Here is a 17,462-nt window from a genome sequence, read left to right as displayed (position 1 = left end):
GGTGTTCTTGTCATCATCTGCCCTCTACCCCTTACTATGCAACCAGTGAGGCAAAGTAGTTTAATATAAAAATAAAACTTTATTCTGTCTCATCAAAGGCTACCAGCTGCTGAAGCAAAAATGAAGGGGGTGGGGGACAGGGATTCTGGGGCCCCAGAATAAGTAGACTACACTAAGTCCCCTTTGGTCCTCCTGCCTAGATAGTGCTGAGTGAACGAGAAGCTGAGACCCAAAGGTCTTGGCTTAGGTGTGGGAGTAGAGTGCATGAGACCTCATTATGGTCCTAAATCTCTAAAGACTCTACTGGACAAAGAAGGTTGAGGTTAAGAGAGGGGAATGAATAACACTGAGAAAGAAGATCACCCTTGAAGAGCTGTCTGCTGGAGAGCATACACACGATCCTGGAGCTGGGCCTCCTCATGATGCTTTTCCAGGGCCTGCAGCCCTGACTGCTGCAGGAATACCTGAACAGCCTAGGGGCAAGGAAGAAAAAAAATTCAACACACCTTGGTCTCTGTGTCCTAAGACTCAATTTCCACAGCCTCATGGGTGCATTCCCCACAAGAGGATGAAGGTTCTGACATGGAACCTATATAGGTTAGCCAGACCCAGAGAAACCACCATAGTTAGGACTAAACAGGAAGGGAGCCACTGTGTGGCTTCAGAACAGGGTGATTGGGGATGTGGGCCAGAAACCTATACCTCTGGCTGATACAGGAACAGCAGATGCAGCAGCTCTAAACTCTGGCCTACTACTTCAGTGTCAGAAAACAATAGTGTCTGCAGTAAGGCAGGAAGCAGGGGTCCTGGCCACAGCCTCTGGCAGTAGGCAGGACCCTTCTCTGCAACATTGCACAGAACTGTGAGCACCTGCAGACAGACATATATATAGTCTACAAAGAATGAAATGCAAAGATCATAACAGCTGAAATATATGGCATGCTGACCACATGCCCAGGGACCATACCAAGCTCTTCTACATGCATGTCCTCAACTCCTATGAGGCAGTTGTAGGAGTATGAGAATTATTATCCCCAATTATAAGTGAGGACACTGAAGTTTAAGGTGGTTAGTTGATTTGTCCAAGGATAAATAATCCAGTTTAAGGGACACACACCTAGACTGGTTGGGGCCCCGAGGCCCCACTACACCACCAGCTGGCTCTCAGCTAAGGGTACTTCTGAGGGCTCAGGACTGCTCTCCCATACAATCTGACTACCAGATCTTGGATTCAAGTGACCCCACTACATACCATTACGCTCACCACATTAGATACTGGCAACAGCTGCAAGAGGGGCTCAATCAGATCCAGGGAGAGCAAGGAGGTACAGAAACTAGGACTGTTTGCTGGAAGAGAAGTACCAGGGTGAAAAAACTGCTTTCCCCCACCACCCCTGCCAATCCTACCCACCTCAGCCTAGGCCATGAGGAAATATCCCCATTATCCAAATGTCCAGCCTTGGGCAGATGGTGCATACCAGTGAGGTTGTTGAGGAGCCAGAGGCCCTCAGGAAGCAGACTGGGCTGTTTCTGGAAAAAGAACTGCAGAAGGATAAATAAGGCTGCCACAACGCGCTCATCTCTGAGCTGCATTTGCCCTCCGACAGTCTCCATTTCTGCCTCAGTTAGCAGGTTGCTTACACATCGAAGCACAGGGCATGCCAGCTGCAAAGACAAATTGGGGGTCAGGTGTAAGGAGGAAGAGGTTACCTGCATTCCACAGTATGAGGAAACATCTCCCAGAATTTCACCTGTTCTCCTTACCTACCAGCTCCAGTCCTGTATCCTCAGTTCTCTGGACAGCCTCAGCCATATCCAACAGCAGCAACCCCAAAGTAGACAGAGCCCCATGGACAATAAGCAGGGAATTGCTAACCTGGCTGGGCAACAGGAAGCAAGCAGTCACTATGTATATAGTCAATTCCACCTTTAAGAAGAGAAACGGCCAGGTGCAGTGGCTCACGCCTATAATCCCTTTTGGGAGGCCAAGATGGGTGGATCACGAGGTCAAGAGATCGAGACCATCCTGGTCAAAAAGGTGAAACCCAGTCTCTACTAAAAATACAAAAATTAGCTGGGCATGGTGGTGCACGCCTGTAGTACCAGCTACTCGGGAGGCTGAGGCAGGAGAATTGCTTGAACCCAGAAGGCGGAGGTTGCGGTGAGCCAAGATGGTGCCATTGCACTCCAGCCTGGGTAACAAAGCGAAACTCCATCTCAAAAAAAAAAAAAAAAAAGAAGAAGAAGAAGAGAAACAGGCGGGCGTGGTGGCTCACACCTATAACCCTAGCACTTTGGGAGGCTGAGGCGGGCGGATCACAAGGTCAAGCGATGGAGACCAACCTGCCTAAATGGTGAAACCCCATCTCTACTAAAAATACAAAAAAAAAAAAAAATTACCCAGGCGTGGTGGCATACGCCTGTGGTCCCAGCTACTCGGGAGACTGAGGTAGAAGAATCGCTGGAACCCAGGAGGTAGAGGTTGCAGTGAGCCGAGATTGTGCCACTACACTCCAGCCTGGAGACAGAGCAAGACTGTCTCAAAAACAAAAAAAAAAGAAGAGAAACAGCTGATGTCTGTGGGTCTCCCAGGCTCCAAAAAGAGAGAGGACAGTGGAGGAATGAAAACTCACTACAGCAATTCCAGACACAAGTTCAAAGAGTTGAGTGTCATGGAAGCGGCCTCAGGGAAGATCTGTGGTACCTTCCCAACTGGCCTACGTTACCTGCAGATGATGTAATGAAGGCACCAGGCAAACTCCACAGCGACCCCAGGGTTCAGCTTTGGGCCAGGTTGCAACAACTGTAGCATGTGCTGAGGGAGAGTGGAGGCCAAGATGGAGCTGCTGGCAGAAACAGGGCTGTGAGTAGGAACCACGAAGATGCCAGTGGCTTTTACCAAACCCTTATAAAAGATGGGAAAGTGTCCAAACCCAAAGCCCTTCCCAGGTGGGAAAAATGTCCAAACCTACAACTATTTCTAGCCAGACACATGAAGTTAAAAGTGCAAAAGCTTTGGAAATCACTCAGGCATCTGGGAACTATAGTAATGAGTGGATCACTTCTGGCTGCACATCTAAAGACAATTTTACTCACGGGATGATCTTCTCTGGAGCTTCCTTAGCCTGTAGAAGCTGGGACAAGGCAAATCCGAGAGCTTCCAGCACAGCCACATGGGGGGACTGGAAGTAGACAGGGTAAGAATCTGACTGAAAGCTGAGTCTTAAGGTCTCCAGAGACTCAGCCCCTAGGCACAGGGCAGAGGCTAGAGCTACCTAACCAAAGGAGATGGAGCATGTGGGGAGGAGCAAAGGAAGGGTTGCCCAGGGAGGAAGAAAGGAGTCACCTGGATGCAGGCAGCCAAGGCTGGAACAATGCCTTGTGGCAGGAGCTGCCTTCTCACAGCCTCACTCTCCACAATCAGGTTACCCAGTGTATACAGACACAGCTCCTGAGAACAGGCAACAAAAACACTGGGCTTGATCTGTTTCATGCCAGGTTAAGGGAGGGGAGGTGTTGGGGACACTGGAGCAGCTATCCTTGAGGCTCACAAGAGGGTGGGGAGATGATGGGTATAGACATGGCTGTAGGGTGAACATGTTTTCTTCCTCCCACCTGCCAGCTCAAACTGGTCCCAAAAGCACAAATTTTAAAATCTAAGCCAAGAACAAGATAGGAAGGCACAGGGCTTACTATGAAGTCTGAGCTGTGACTGGAGAGGTAGGTGAGAAGGTAGGAAGTGGCTGGCAGGCAGGCCTCAGCAACAGTAGACTGCTCGGAGTGAGAGAGCTCATGCAGGCACCGAGCCGCCTCGAGCTGCAGCTGGGCCTGGTTGCTGGTAAGGAGCCCAACCAGGGTCCGCATGCTGCCCTCCAGCCTACAAAATGAGTACCAGAGCCCTGCTCAGCTTGTGGTCCATCCCTCAGAGACCCAGCTCCCACCTCTCCCACACCACCCATACTAACTGGATGAAGGTTTGCTGAGTTTCAGGGTGCTGCAAGCCTCGACGAAGGCTGACCAGAGCCCTCTCTCTCTTTTCCTCTGTCCCCCGCTGGGCTTGCCGCAGGAGCTGCTGGACCTGGAACTCAGAGCAGGGAAAGGAGAACACATAGGTGCCGGAAGCAAGTCCTAAGTCTCTCAATGCCCACTTCACCTGTGAGCCTTCCAATATCACACCACCTCCAGAACTTGTCATTCACACTAATGTGACTAATAAGCACCACTTCCTTGCAGTGGAGTGGACAGAGAATCAGAACTGAGTTCGAATACCAGCCCTGCCACTTACTCCACATGGGACCTGAACCTAAGTTTCCTCACCTGAAAATGAGAATAACAATATCTAAGGATATTTAAACCTCTCAGCCTGGTGAAAACTACTCCTCCAGCTATTCTCTCCATGCAATCTACACTCTTAACAACTAACACAACACGAACTGGGTTTTTTTTTTTTTTTTTTAATACTTCCGAGCTTTTGCACATGATATTCCTTCTGCCTGGATACCCTGTCCAGCTTCCCACTCTTCAGATTTCTGCTCCTCATTCCCTCTGGGAAGTTAGCTCTTTTTGAGACTTGGAAGTTTCTCTTGTTCCTCATGTTTCCTTCCCTTATGATATCTGTCTTTTTTTTTAGACGGAGTTTCACTGTTGTTACCCAGACTGGAGTGCAATGGCACGATCTCAGCTCACCACAACCTCTGCTTTCCTGGTTCAAGCAATTCTCCTGCCTCAGCCTCCTGAGTAGCTGGGACTACAGGCGCACACCACCATGCCCAGCTAATTTTTGTATTTTTAGTAGAGACAGGGTTTCACCTCATTGACCAGGATGGTCTCGATCTCTTGACCTCGTGATCCATCCGCTCAGCCTCCCAAAGTGCTGGGATTATAGGCATGAGCCACTGTGCCCGGCCTGTTATCTGTCTTCTTCACTGGCTGTGAGCACCTCAAAGAAAGGGACTCTTATATCTTTTTTTTTTTTTTTTTTTTTTTTTTTTTGAGAGAAGAGTTTCGCTCTTATTGCCCCCAGGCTGGAGTGCAGTGGCTCAAACCAGGCTCACTGCAACCTCCACCTCCCAGGTTTAAACGATTCTCCTGCCTCAGCCTCCTGAGTAGCTGGGATTATAGGCATGCGCCACCACACCCAGCTAATTTTTTATTTTTAGTAGAGACAGGGTTTCTCCATAGTGGTCAGGCTGGTCTGGAAATCCCGACCTCAGGTGATCTGCCCGCCTCGGCCTCCCAAATTGCTGGGATTACAGATGTGAGCCACCAGGCCCAGCCAGGACTCTATCTTTTCATCTTTGTGTATCTCAGTGACCAGCACAGTGTCTTGGCATAAAGTAAGCACACAATGGAATAGTATGAGCTAGGAATAAGTTGATAACTATATATGTCAACATAGCATGTATGGTAAACTATGTATGTAAACATAATACAAATATAGGGGATACCCAATGCTTGACTAAATCCTTTCATTCACTCATTCAATCAATACTGAGCGCTTAACTATATGCCAGACAATGTGCAGGCAACTGGGTTTTCATTGTTAACAAATAATATAGGATCTAGGCTTTCCTGCATTTAAAGTTTAGAGAAATAACAATAAACAAGCAATGATAATGATTAACATTCGACAAGAAACAAGTAGGCTGTTAAGACAGAATATCAAAAGAAACCCACGTTAGACGTAACCAATGCCAAGGCCTTAAGACACGAAAAAGTCTCAAGGAACTCTCGAAAAAACTGAAATCGTTGCAGGAACTGAAAAGGGGACAGTGGCTGGGATGAGAAAACTGATAAAACTGGAGGTAGGAAGAGGCCGCAGGGCACAGGAAGGATTTTGATCTCCAGGTGTTTTTAAAGGACGTATTGACCTTGACAAGCATAGATGTGGGTAACCTCAGGAGGCTGCAGTAGTATCCAGAGAGGAGGTGGTGGCGGCAGCTGCAATGGTGAGGCATGTAACGACTCCAAAGCTCTTTAGGAGGTAAACAACTAGGATTGATGGGTTTAGGGTCAGAGAGAGAGTTGTGCAGAATGATTCCCCTTTCTGGCTTGACCCACTGGGGAACGGAAGTGTAGAGTGCATTGCGTTCAGGTTTGGGGCCGACCTCAAGTAGTCCCGGGAGTCTAGCGCCAGCGGGCGTGGACTCCTGCGCACCCTGCTTTGCGCACCCCGCTTTGCCCCCTCACCTCGGTTTCCCCGAGGATCGCAGACACACATCCCTCTCCAGCTTCCTCCGGGGCGTCGTCTCTCAGCAGCCTCTTGCTGACCAGCTGCTGCTCCCTCCGCGCCTTCCGCAGTACTGTGGGCAGAGAAGCCAGATGAGATTGGGAAGGACTACCAGGATCCAGAACCCGCGGCTCCGAGCCTGCGGCCTCAGCCTATCTCCGACCGCCATAACCCCCCGCGCTCCCTCGCCCGCCCACACCTGCCTCCCGCTCCCGCCGGCGGCGCCTTAGCTCCTCCACCCCGCAGACCACTGGCCTAAGGCGGCCCTGTCGTCGGCTCCACATGGTGGAGCGGAAGGCGGAAAGCCGCAAAGAAACAGCGGGCACTACGCCCGGCGGAGCGTAGAAGATGGCACTGACTGCGCAGCCGCAGCACGGGGCGGGCCCAGAAGGGGAGGGCGCGAGGCTCCGGGTGGGCACTTGGTGAGGGCGGGGCTCGGCGAGCTGACGCAGGGTGGGGACTGCGGGCTGGGCGAGGGCTAGAGGCGCCGCTCCGCCTCGGTTTGATTTCTCGTCTTACCAATTCTAGGAAAAAAAGTTACTCATCCCTGACCTCTACCGCCCCAAGCCAGCAGTGTCACAATCTACTCAGCAAACACAACTTCCCCACCCACAAGACGCACCAGATGAACGTTCAAAACAACACCGAGCTCAGGGAAGAGCCACGGTGCCATTTCATCATTAATGCGGATCCCATTGATGAGCACTGCCAAAAACGCTTGAAGTGTCATTGAATTGTCAACGAAAAGAGTCAAACTCTGTAAAATATTTGAAGAGACTTATTCCGATCCAAATATGAGTGACCATGTCCCGTGATACAGCTCTCGGGAGGTCCTGAGAACATGTGCCCAATGTGGTTGGGGTACAGTTTCGTTTTATATATTTTCGGGAGACATGAGACTGCAATCCAATTAATTTTAAGAAATACATTGGATGGGCCGGGCGCGGTGGATTAAGTCTGTAATTCCAGCACTTTGGGAGGCCGAGGCGGGCGGATCAACTGAGGTCAGGAACTGACCAGCCTGGCCAACCATCTCTACTAAAAATACAAAAAATAGTCAGACGTGGTGGTGGGTGCCTGTAATCCCAGTTACTCGGGAGCCTGAGGCAATAGAATCGCTTGAACCTACGAAGCGGAGGTTTCAGTGAGCGGAGATCGTGCCATTGCACTCCAGCCTGGGCGACAAGAGTGAAACTCCGTCTTAAAAAAAAAGAAAGAAGAGAGGGAGGGAAGGAGAGAGGGATGTAGGGACGGAGAGAGGGAGGGAGAGAGGGAAGGAGAGAAATTGGTTTGTGGGACAACCGAAAGGCGGGACAACTGAAAGTGGGGCAGTGGGGGGGGCGGGCTTCCAGCTTATAGGTAGATTTAAAATTTTTCTAGTTGACGACTGGTTGAGTTTCTCTAAAGACCTGAGATCAGTGTAAGGGAATGTCTGGGTTAAGATAAAGGATTGGCCGGGCGCGGTGGCTCAAGCCTGTAATCCCAGCACTTTGGGAGGCTGAGGCGGGTGGATCACGAGGTCAAGAGATCCTGGTCAACATGGTGAAACCCCGTCTCTACTAAAAATACCAAAAAAATTAGCTGGGCATGGTGGCGCGTGCCTGTAATCCCAGCTACTCAGGAGGCTGAGGCAGGAGAATTGCCTAAACCCAGGAGGTGGAGGTTGCGGTGAGCCGAGATCGCGCCATTGCACTCCAGCCTGAGTAACTAGAGCGAAACTCCGTCTCAAAAAAAAAAAGATAAAGGATTGTGGAGACCCCAGTTTTTATTTGTAGAGGAAACCTTCAAGTCCTAGGCTTCAGAGAGAATAGGTTGTAAGATGTTTCTTATCAAGCTTAAAGTCTGTGTTGATGTTAACACTGGAGAGGTATAATGAGGCATGTTTGACTCCCACTTCCCATCATGGCCTGAAACAGTCTCTCCCGTTAAATTTTAAAAGAGCCCTGGCTGAGAAGGAAGTCCATTCAAATGGTTGTGGTGGGCCTTAGAATTTTATTTTTGCTTTACAGAATGTTCACCACAATGACCATTATTTTCTCATTTTATATGTGATGAAAATGAGAAACATATAATTATTTGCTCTGCATAAAACTGAGTTCCCATTATTTTTAGGATGAAATCTTTCACCAAATGTTGAGTGCCACTAATCTACTAGGCAGTGAGGAAACACTAGTGAATAAAAAACCATGTTCCTCACGCTCAAAATTGGAACTGTGACCAACTAACCCCTATACGGTCTAACCCCTGCATACCTCTCCAATCTGGACTCACCTCATTTGGGACCTTCTCTCTGTTAACAGCCCCTGCTCTTTTTCTTCTCCACCCCACTCCCACTCCTAGGAGAGGCTCTTGCACAAGCTGTTTTCTCTGCCTGCACTTCTACCTCTTCTCTCTACCAGCATCCTTCTCTCAACATCTCAAGTCCAGTGTCACCTACTCAGAACCACTATACCAGTGACCCAGCTTCTTCATAACTCTTTTCACAGCTGTCATTAAGTTGTAGTAAATTATTTGATGTTGTCTCCTCCCAGATTCACCTAGCAGCTCCAAGAAATTAGCGTCCTGGTGGCACCTAAGAATTTTTATGGGAAGCCTCTAATTTTTAGAAAGCTATATAACTTAGGAAAAGGTTCAAGTAAGGAAAAATCTAGAAAAAGATTGTTCTTAAAACTAAATTTCTTCCCTTTTTTTTTTGAGACGGAGTTTCGCTCTTGTTACCCAGGCTGGAGTGCAATGGCGTGATCTCGGCTCACCGCAACCTTGGCCTCCTGGGTTCAGGCAATTCTCCTGTCTCAGCCTTCTGTGTAGCTGGGATTACAGGCACACGCCACCGTGCCCAGCTAATTTTTTGTATTTTTAGTAGAGACAGGGTTTCACCATGTTGACCAGGATGGTCTCTATCTCTTGACCTCGTGATCTACCCGCCTTGGCCTCCCAAAGTGCTGGGATTACAGGCTTGAGCTACCGCGACCAGCCAACTTCCTTCCCTTGAACTTAATTCTACCCCTTGGAGTTAATCAATGAAATCTGCAATCTCTACAAAACAACACATTTAAATATCTACAGACCATCATTCCATCCTCCATATCTTCTCTCCCAGTATCCATCCAGCCCCTGGACAGCCATTTATTGAGCACCTGCTATGCACCATGCTCTGGCCAGATCCAGGCCAGGAATAGGGCCTGGATCTTGATTCCTTCCTCATGCAACTGGCTGGCTTCTTTTTTTAATTTAAAAAAATTTTAAATTTTATTTTCTTATTTCTCCAAGAAATAACTTTTTTTTTTCTTTTTAGGCAGAGTTTCACTCTTATCACCCAGGCTGGAGTGCAGTGGTGCCATCTCGGCTCACTGCAACCTCTGCTTCTTGGGTTCAAGCAATTCTCCTTCCTCAGCCTCCCAAATAGCTTGGATTACAGGTGCCCACTGCCATGTCTGGCTAATTTTTTTCTATTTTTATTGAGACAGGGTTTTGCCATGTTGGCCCGGCTGGTCTCGAACTCCTGACCTCAGGTGATCTGCCCATCTTGGCCTCCCAAAATGCTGGCATTACAGGTGTGAGCCACCACGCCCAGCCAAGAAAAACTTTTTAAAAAAAATTTTATATTTCTTGAGCCAAGGTCTTGCTCTGTTGCTCAGGCTACAGTGCAGTGGTGCAATCATGGCTTATTGCAGCCTGGAACTCAGCCTCAAATGATCCTTTTAGCTTGGCCTCTCATAATGCTAGAATTACAGGTATAAGCGACCACACCTAACCCAGGCTGGCTTCTAAAACACACACTCCAGGTGGGGAAGATGAAACAAGTTCCCAGCCAAAAGCTATGTTCTGCCTAGTGTCTACTCAGACAACTACAGCTGCCCAAACTGCCTTTCTGTGTCTACCTGTGTGGCAACACTGTTAACCCTGTAAGAACCAGCCCCACGTCCTGTCTTGTACAAAGTTGGGTGTTCCTTTCTCCAGATCATGTTCCTCGCCCCACCCCCCGGCCCTCCCCCAACACCATGAACCCTTGGTTTCTATTCTCTAAGAGCCTTCTGCACTAGGGACTGAAGTTCTGAGTTCATGTTTGCTCTACCCACCTACTGGAGCACTTCAGGAACTGTGTCTTGGTCATGTCTGCATCCCAGAGCTCTCCACCAACCCTAGTTTTAGGTAGACAAATGATAGATATTCGTTGAATCAAGCTGTGAGTTGGAGACCTTTGCAGAACCATCATTGCCCCTCTTAGCTTGGACCTCCGCACCTAGAGTGCCCCCCCCCAAGATGATGAGGTGTCAGGCTTCAGTGGCCTGAGTTCTCTGAATGCAGAGACTTTGAGAAAGACTAGTTATCAAGACTACCCTGAAAAGATGTGGCTCTGTGCCGAAGACTTTACTCACAAACAGGTAATACTATTATCTCCATTTTACAAAAGGGAGGCCCAAGTCTCACAACCTCAGTGGTAAAGCTGGGATTCCAAGACTGGCTATTTGACTTCGAGTCAGATATACTCACATCTTAGTCCTCAGGGATATCACAGGGACCTGGCATGGCACTGAAGCATGGCCCAGTGCATTAGGGTATGCCCAACAGGACCCACAGGGGGCAGTAATGAGCCTTCTTGTTTGGATTAGGGACAAAGTTGCAGCTACTTCTTAACTAAAGAGAAAGTGGGAATTTTAAAAAGACCTTCAGGCATAGCATGGGCTCACACCTGTAATCCCAGCCGTTTGAGAGGCCGAGGTGGACGGATCACCTAGGATCAGGAGTTTGAGACCATCCTGGCCAAAATGACCCAGTCTCTGCTAAAATTACAAAAATTAGGCTGGTGTGGTGGTAGGCACCTGTAATCCCAGCTACTCGGGAGGCTGAGACAAAACAGTCGCTTGATCCTGGAAGGCAGAGGTTGCAGTGAGTTGAGATCACGCCCCTGCACTCCAGCCTGGGCAACAGAGAAAGACTCTGTCCAAAAAAAAAAAAAAAAAAAAAAAAAAAAAAAAAAAAAACTCATATAGTTCTTTCCCCAGAGGTCTATGGATGTGGACCTGTGAGGGCTGTAGGGCTGTTGTAAATGCATAGCTCCTTACCCTCTGGGTCATTTACTGGTTTTGCTTTTTGTTTCTGTTTGTTTGTTTTTTGTTAAACAGGTGAGTTACTAATTAATCCTCATTCAACATAGTCTCATCCCTTCCTTTCTAGGGCACAGAAATTGTACTGAGGGGAGGGCAGGAGAGAGCAAACTGCAAGTGAAAAAACTGGTTCAAAATACCTTGTGTCCCAATTTCAGGACAAAATATGGTTACTGTAAGTGATTCAGCGACCTGGCCAATGTGTCTCCATTAAACACCTCCACTTTTAAGAAAGTTATAACTTAAACAAAGGAGCAAGAAAAAAAGGAAGGAGGAATTGTTCTTCAGACCAACTTGCTTTTATTGAACTCTAATTCTGCCTCTTGGTGGCAACAGACGAAGTTCACAATCTCTTCCACAAAACATCCAGTTAAATATCTGAGGATATTCAAGGACTTGGATATGGGTGGTGGGAGATCAACAGAAACCAAGACAATGGAGAAGTCAAAGAAACAAATCAAGTAAGGTCTCTGAGATATAAGGTGGGGGGATTGTGGGGCCGACAGTGCAGAGTATGGTACTGGCCTAAGGCACTGAGGACCATCCGTTTCCCATACCCACCAGAGAAGCCTTAGACACCTGAGTCATCAGGCCACTCAACGCCTGGGGCGCCTGAGTCATCAGGATACTGCCAGGGGACACAGAACCCTAGATACCCTGCAAAATCCTTCCTTTTGCGGCTCCCCTCCCTGCAACATCCTTCACTGCAATATTTCCAAGAAAGGAAGCGGCTGGCTGGGAGGAAGAGAGATGGGGAGGTGATCAGGGTTCACAGAGGAGGGAACTGAGTGACATCCCAGGATTACATAAACTCTTAGAGGCAACCGAAGAGTTCACAAGTGTGAAACCTGGAAGCCGGCGGGTGCCGCTGTGTAGGAAAGAAGCTAAAGCCCTTCCAAAGCCTGTCCGGAGCTCAGAGGCTCGGAGGACTTATCGACCATGGTAAGTGTTGGAGATTGGGGTTGAACGCGGGCCACTCGGGGAGCCACAGGGGCCGGATGGAGCCTCCTCGACCTCTGCTCTCTCCCCAGGAGCGCGCGTCCTGCTTGTTGCTGCTGCTACTGCCGCTGGTGCACGTCTCTGCGACCACGCCAGAACCTTGTGAGCTGGACGATGACGATTTCCGTTGCGTTTGCAACTTCTCCGAACCTCAGCCCGACTGGTCCGAAGCCTTCCAATGTGTGGCTGCTGTCGAGGTGGAGATCCGTGGCGGCGGCCGCAGCCTGGAGCCACTTCTAAAGCGCGTCGATGCCAACGCTGACCCGCGGCAGTATGCTGACACAGTCAAGGCTCTCCGCGTGCGGCGGCTCACAGTGGGAGCCGCAAAGGTTCCTGCTCAGCTACTGGTAGGCGCCCTGAGTGTGCTAGCGTACTCCCGCCTCAAGGAACTGACGCTCGAGGACCTAGAGATAACCGACACCATGCCTCCGCTGCCTCTGGAAGCCAAAGGGCTTGCACTTTCCAGCTTGCACCTTCGCAACGTGTCGTGGGCAGCAGGGCGTTCCTGGCTCGCGGAGCTGCAGCAGTGGCTCCACCCAGGCCTTAAGGCACTAAGCATTGTCCAAGCACACTCGCTTGCCTTTTCCTGCGAACAGATTCGCGCCTTCCCGGACCTCACCAGCCTAGACCTGTCTGACAATGCTGGACTGGGCGAACGCGGACTGATCGCGGCTCTCTGTCCGCACAAATTCCCAGCCCTCCAGAATCTAGCGCTGCGCAACACAGGAATGGAGACGCCCACAGACGTGTGCGCTGCGCTGGCGGCGTCAGGTGTGCAGCCCCACAGCCTAGACCTCAGCCACAACTCGCTGCGCGCCACCGCAAACCCCAGCGCTCCAAGATGCGTGTGGTCCAGTGCCCTAAACTCCCTCAATCTGTCGTTTGCTGGGCTGGAACAGGTGCCTAGAGGACTGCCGGCCAAGCTCAGCGTGCTCGATCTTAGCTGCAACAGGCTGAACAGGGCGCCGAAGCGTGACGAGTTGCCCAAGGTGGATAACCTGATACTGGACGGGAATCCTTTCCTGGTCCCTGGAAGTGCCCTCCCCCAAGAGGGCTCGCCGAACTCTGGCATGGTCCCAGCCTGTGCACGTTCGACCCTGTCGGTGGGAGTGTCGGGAACCCTGGTGGTGCTCCAAGGGGTCCGGGGCTTTGCCTAACATCCAAGAGAGAATAATGAATGGGCCCAGACTGCCTTGGCTTCTGGGGAGTCCCATCAGGACTTTGAGGACTTTTCGACTGATACAACCCTTTGCCCTACCTTTATTAAAATCTTAAACAACGGGTCCCTGTCATTCATTTAACAGACCTTTATTGGATGTCTGCTATGTGCTGGATGGGGAATTCATCATACTTAGGCTTTCTTCATCCTAACTCCCTAAGAAATCCTACATGTCCTCCCCAAAAAAAGAACTGCTGGAATAGAAGGAACCGGGAAAGGACTCCTGGCCGGAACTACATGGGAGAAACAATGAGTGTCTGTGCAGTCAGGGCTTTCTGAGCAGATTAATGGCGTCTGGATTAAAAGATATTTGTATGATATTTGGAAGATACAAAATATTTCCTCTCTTATGCACTTCCCAAGAAGCCATCTGCTCCCTTTCCAAGGTAATAAAACCCACAGCCATTTGCTTATTCCCTTAGTCTCTCTCTCTCTCTCTCACACACACACACACACACACACACACACCGCTCTCCCTCTCCGTCTCCCTTACCACTCAAGGAAGAGGGATAGCCTCCTAACCTGCACAATTACTGAGTTTCATAATATTAGGGTTTCTCTCTTGTAAAACCTCTCTGCACCCAGAGGCTTTCACCCAGTCACTCCCCCACATAATGGGGAATTTCCGCCCGGGGAACAAACGGGAGATACAGTCTGTCTCTGAACTAGAGATCCTGGATGCTGTTAGTACATATGTAGACAACCTTTTCAGGGTGACTGACTGGCAAATAGGATAGCATCTCAAAACTAGCCTATTTTTGATAGACCCTGCAAAACTTCTGAAAAACAGGATGTGTCCTCTAGTCCTCATTAACTCAGAAACGTAGGGCATCAGCCATCAAGAGGTGTCATTTCTTCTGAGTCTCTTCTTCATTTCAGTGAGGAGGCAGCCACATCCATAAGAGAGTGAGATGCCTGCCTCACAGGGAGAGAGGTGGGAAGAGGCTTATAGGCCCAGCAGTCCTGCTTGCCTTTGGCCAACATCTAGAGCCACACAGATAGGATGGAATGGAAATTAACATTGATAAGAGAGTTACAGACTTTACCAGAACCAGATTCAAAATATGTCAGAAAATAGCTAAATTAGCTGAATGCCCACTAGAATATCCCCAAGGGGCCTTCAACCAGCCAGTTGGAAGATTTCTAGTTTAAGAAAATTAATCATCTAAAGGCATTTTTTTCCCTTGGATAGCTCTGATCACACTTCATCAAATGGTTACAAAACCCCTATTTCACCTCAGGCCTTGTGCTAAAGCCTAGTATACAAAGATGAATCAGAAACATCCACATCCTCAGGGAATTTCAATACAATACGGGAGGAAAACACATAAATGATGGTTTTTTATGTGTGAGAAATAACTGTAAGAACATAAATTTCTGTTGTTTAAGCCACCAGTATATGGTATTTTGTTATGGTAGCCTGAGCTAAGTCAGTAGTGGTGATGTAACATATATGATTGCAAAAAAAAATTTTTTTAAGAGTGATATATCTGATTGCGGCCGGGCACGGTGGCTCACGCCTGTAATCCCACCACTTTGGGAGGCTGAGGCGGGTGGATCATGAGGTCAAGCGATCGAGACCATCCTGGTCAACATGGTGAAACCTCGTCTCTCCTAAAAATACAAAAAATTAGCAGGGCATGGTGGCGCATGCCTGTAATCCCAGCTACTCAGGAGGCTGAGGCAGGAGAATTGCCTGAACTCAGGAGGCGGAGGTTGCGGTGAACCAAGATCGAGCCATTGCACTCCAGCCTGGGTAACAAGAGCGAAACTCCATCTAAAAAAAAAGATATATATATATATATCTGATTGCAATATGTTGTAAAGACAAGTAAAACAGAGAAAGGGAGCAGATATTGTTGAGGATTGATATGTTATATAAGTTTATTCTTTATTTAAAATGCTCCCTAAAAACTTTGGTTTTGGATTTTTTTCAGATTTTGGAATATTTGCATATACATAATGAGATAAACTTGGATGGGACCCAAGTCTGAACACGAAATTCATTTATGTTTAATACACACTTTAGATAATAGCCTGAAGATAACTTTATACAATATTTTTGTCATGATTCCCTGAACAATACAGTGTAACAACTATTTACATGGCATTTACATTGTATTAGGAATTATAAGAAACCTAGAGATGATTTAAAGCATGTGAGAGATGTATGTAGGTTATGTGAAAATACTGTAACATTTTATTTCTTTATTATTTTTAATTGTTACTAGTTTTTGTTTTGTTTTTTGAGATGGAGTCTCTCTCTGTCACCCAGGCTGGAGTGCAGTGGTTCAATTCTCAGCTCACTGCTACTTCTGCCTCCCAAGTTCAAACGATCCTCCTGTCTCAGCCTCCTGAGTTAGCTGGGATTACATGCATGCATTACCACAACCTGGTAATTTTTGTATTTTTGGTAGAGACGGGGTTTCGTCATGTTGGCCAAGCTAGTCAGGAACTCTTGACCTCAGGTGATCCACTGCTCTTGGCCTCCCAGAGTGTGGGATTACAGGCCTAAGCCACTGCATCCAGCCGAAAGTTTTGACTGTTTTGATTGTAACCTGTCACATGCCCAAGATATGAATCATCCCTTTGTACAGTGTATCTACACTGTAGGCGGTACCACCTTATCAGTAACTTAGGAGCTGTCTCTGTTGTCAGATCAACAGTTATTATATAGCAGTACTTGTTCAGTAACCCTTATTTTACTTAATAATGGACCCACAGTGCAATAGTAATAATGCTCACAATTCAGATATAGAAAAGAAACGCTGTAAAATGGCTGGGCATGGTGGTTCATGCCTGTAATCTCAGCACTTCAGGAGGCTGAGGTGGGTGGCTCACTGGAGGTCTCCAGAGTTTGAGACCAGCCTGACCAACATGGTGAAACCCTGTCTCTACTAATAATACAAAAAAAATTAGCTGGGCATGGTGGTGCACACCTGTAATCTCAGCTACTTGGGAGGCTGAGCCAGGAGAATTCCTTGAACATGGTAGGTGGAGGTTGCAGTAAGCCAAGAATCAAGCCATTACACTCCAGCCTGGGTGACAAGAGCAAAACTCCATCTAAAAAAAGAGAAAAAGAAAAATCTTACAACTACTGGATCTTCTTCTGTCTGTGTATTTACATGTGTTGTGTGTGTGTGATGTTTATATAAAAGAGCTCTAATTAATTGTCTTAAAGAAAAAGCACTTCAATATTTTGTCAGAAAAATTAAAACCATAATGCCCTTTAGTTAATGTGACTTTAATAATCTTTGGGAAATAAAGACAATTTTAAAGATTATTGGTAAAATGAAAATGTCTTTAAAATTTAGAAATTTTGTCTAAATGAGGTAGGTCGGATACTGACTTTACTAAACTACATAATCTGCTTCCTTGACATGATCATGGTTCAATTTACCTGCTTTGGAGCCATTAGATTCTAGATAACGCCTAGGGACATGTGTAGTTAGCCATGCCCTCTAGCTATGTAGGAAGGGTCAGACCTTATCTGCACTCTGGCTGGTGTCCCTGGCTCCACACCTGGTACATAATTAAACTTGGTTACTTACCAGGATTTTAAAAAATTTTTTGTAATGGATATAATTTAAACTGTAGAAAATAATAAAAGTTGAAAAGCATTAGGCAAGAATGCTTTTAACAGGTGGGCTATAATTTCTGAAACATAATTTTTTTAGTGTTTTATTTTTATCAAAAGATAAATTATGGTAGGATTGGTTTGGTTTATTATTCTTGGCTTAATTATTTGTATACAGTGAAGCAAGAATAATTATTTGCTACATAGATTTTTTAAATTGGCTTTGATGGAACTTGTTATATAGAAGGAATTTGAGATAAGACTTTTTAAAGCCAAGCCCAGTTATGCTTTCTGCTATTAAATACCTATGAGTTGGGTAATTTTTTTTTT

General features: G+C 47.5%; 2 protein-coding genes across 16 annotated transcripts; one reads left to right on the top strand and one right to left on the bottom strand.

Annotated features, from left to right (window-relative positions):
- Positions 1 to 59: 59 nt before the first annotated feature.
- On the bottom strand, positions 60 to 6,591 carry TMCO6 (transmembrane and coiled-coil domains 6). Of its 15 annotated transcripts, none has more exons than XM_008986078.5 (12): positions 6,429 to 6,591; positions 6,190 to 6,302; positions 3,966 to 4,084; positions 3,694 to 3,877; positions 3,347 to 3,451; positions 3,097 to 3,182; positions 2,727 to 2,846; positions 1,769 to 1,880; positions 1,479 to 1,665; positions 1,253 to 1,347; positions 703 to 870; positions 60 to 473 (listed from the first exon to the last, which is right to left on the bottom strand). In XM_008986078.5, exons 1-12 carry the CDS (start codon positions 6,511 to 6,513, stop codon positions 360 to 362), a joined length of 1,488 nt encoding a protein of 495 aa, XP_008984326.1. In that variant the 5' UTR covers positions 6,514 to 6,591; the 3' UTR covers positions 60 to 359. The 15 variants fall into 15 exon arrangements, with proteins under 15 accessions (XP_008984326.1, XP_054108534.1, XP_008984333.1 ...); XM_054252559.2 differs by having other exon boundaries at positions 1,265 to 1,347; XM_008986085.5 differs by having other exon boundaries at positions 2,727 to 2,843.
- A 5,581-nt stretch (positions 6,592 to 12,172) lies between these two features.
- Positions 12,173 to 13,966, top strand: CD14 (CD14 molecule). Its single transcript, XM_008986067.5, has 2 exons — positions 12,173 to 12,279; positions 12,369 to 13,966. Exons 1-2 carry the CDS (start codon positions 12,277 to 12,279, stop codon positions 13,491 to 13,493), a joined length of 1,128 nt encoding a protein of 375 aa, XP_008984315.1. The 5' UTR covers positions 12,173 to 12,276; the 3' UTR covers positions 13,494 to 13,966.
- Positions 13,967 to 17,462: the final 3,496 nt, after the last annotated feature.

This window comes from Callithrix jacchus, chromosome 2, assembly GCF_049354715.1.
Source record: "Callithrix jacchus isolate 240 chromosome 2, calJac240_pri, whole genome shotgun sequence".
NCBI lineage: Eukaryota > Metazoa > Chordata > Mammalia > Primates > Cebidae > Callithrix > Callithrix jacchus.
This window is presented reverse-complemented; position numbering and strand designations above follow the sequence as displayed.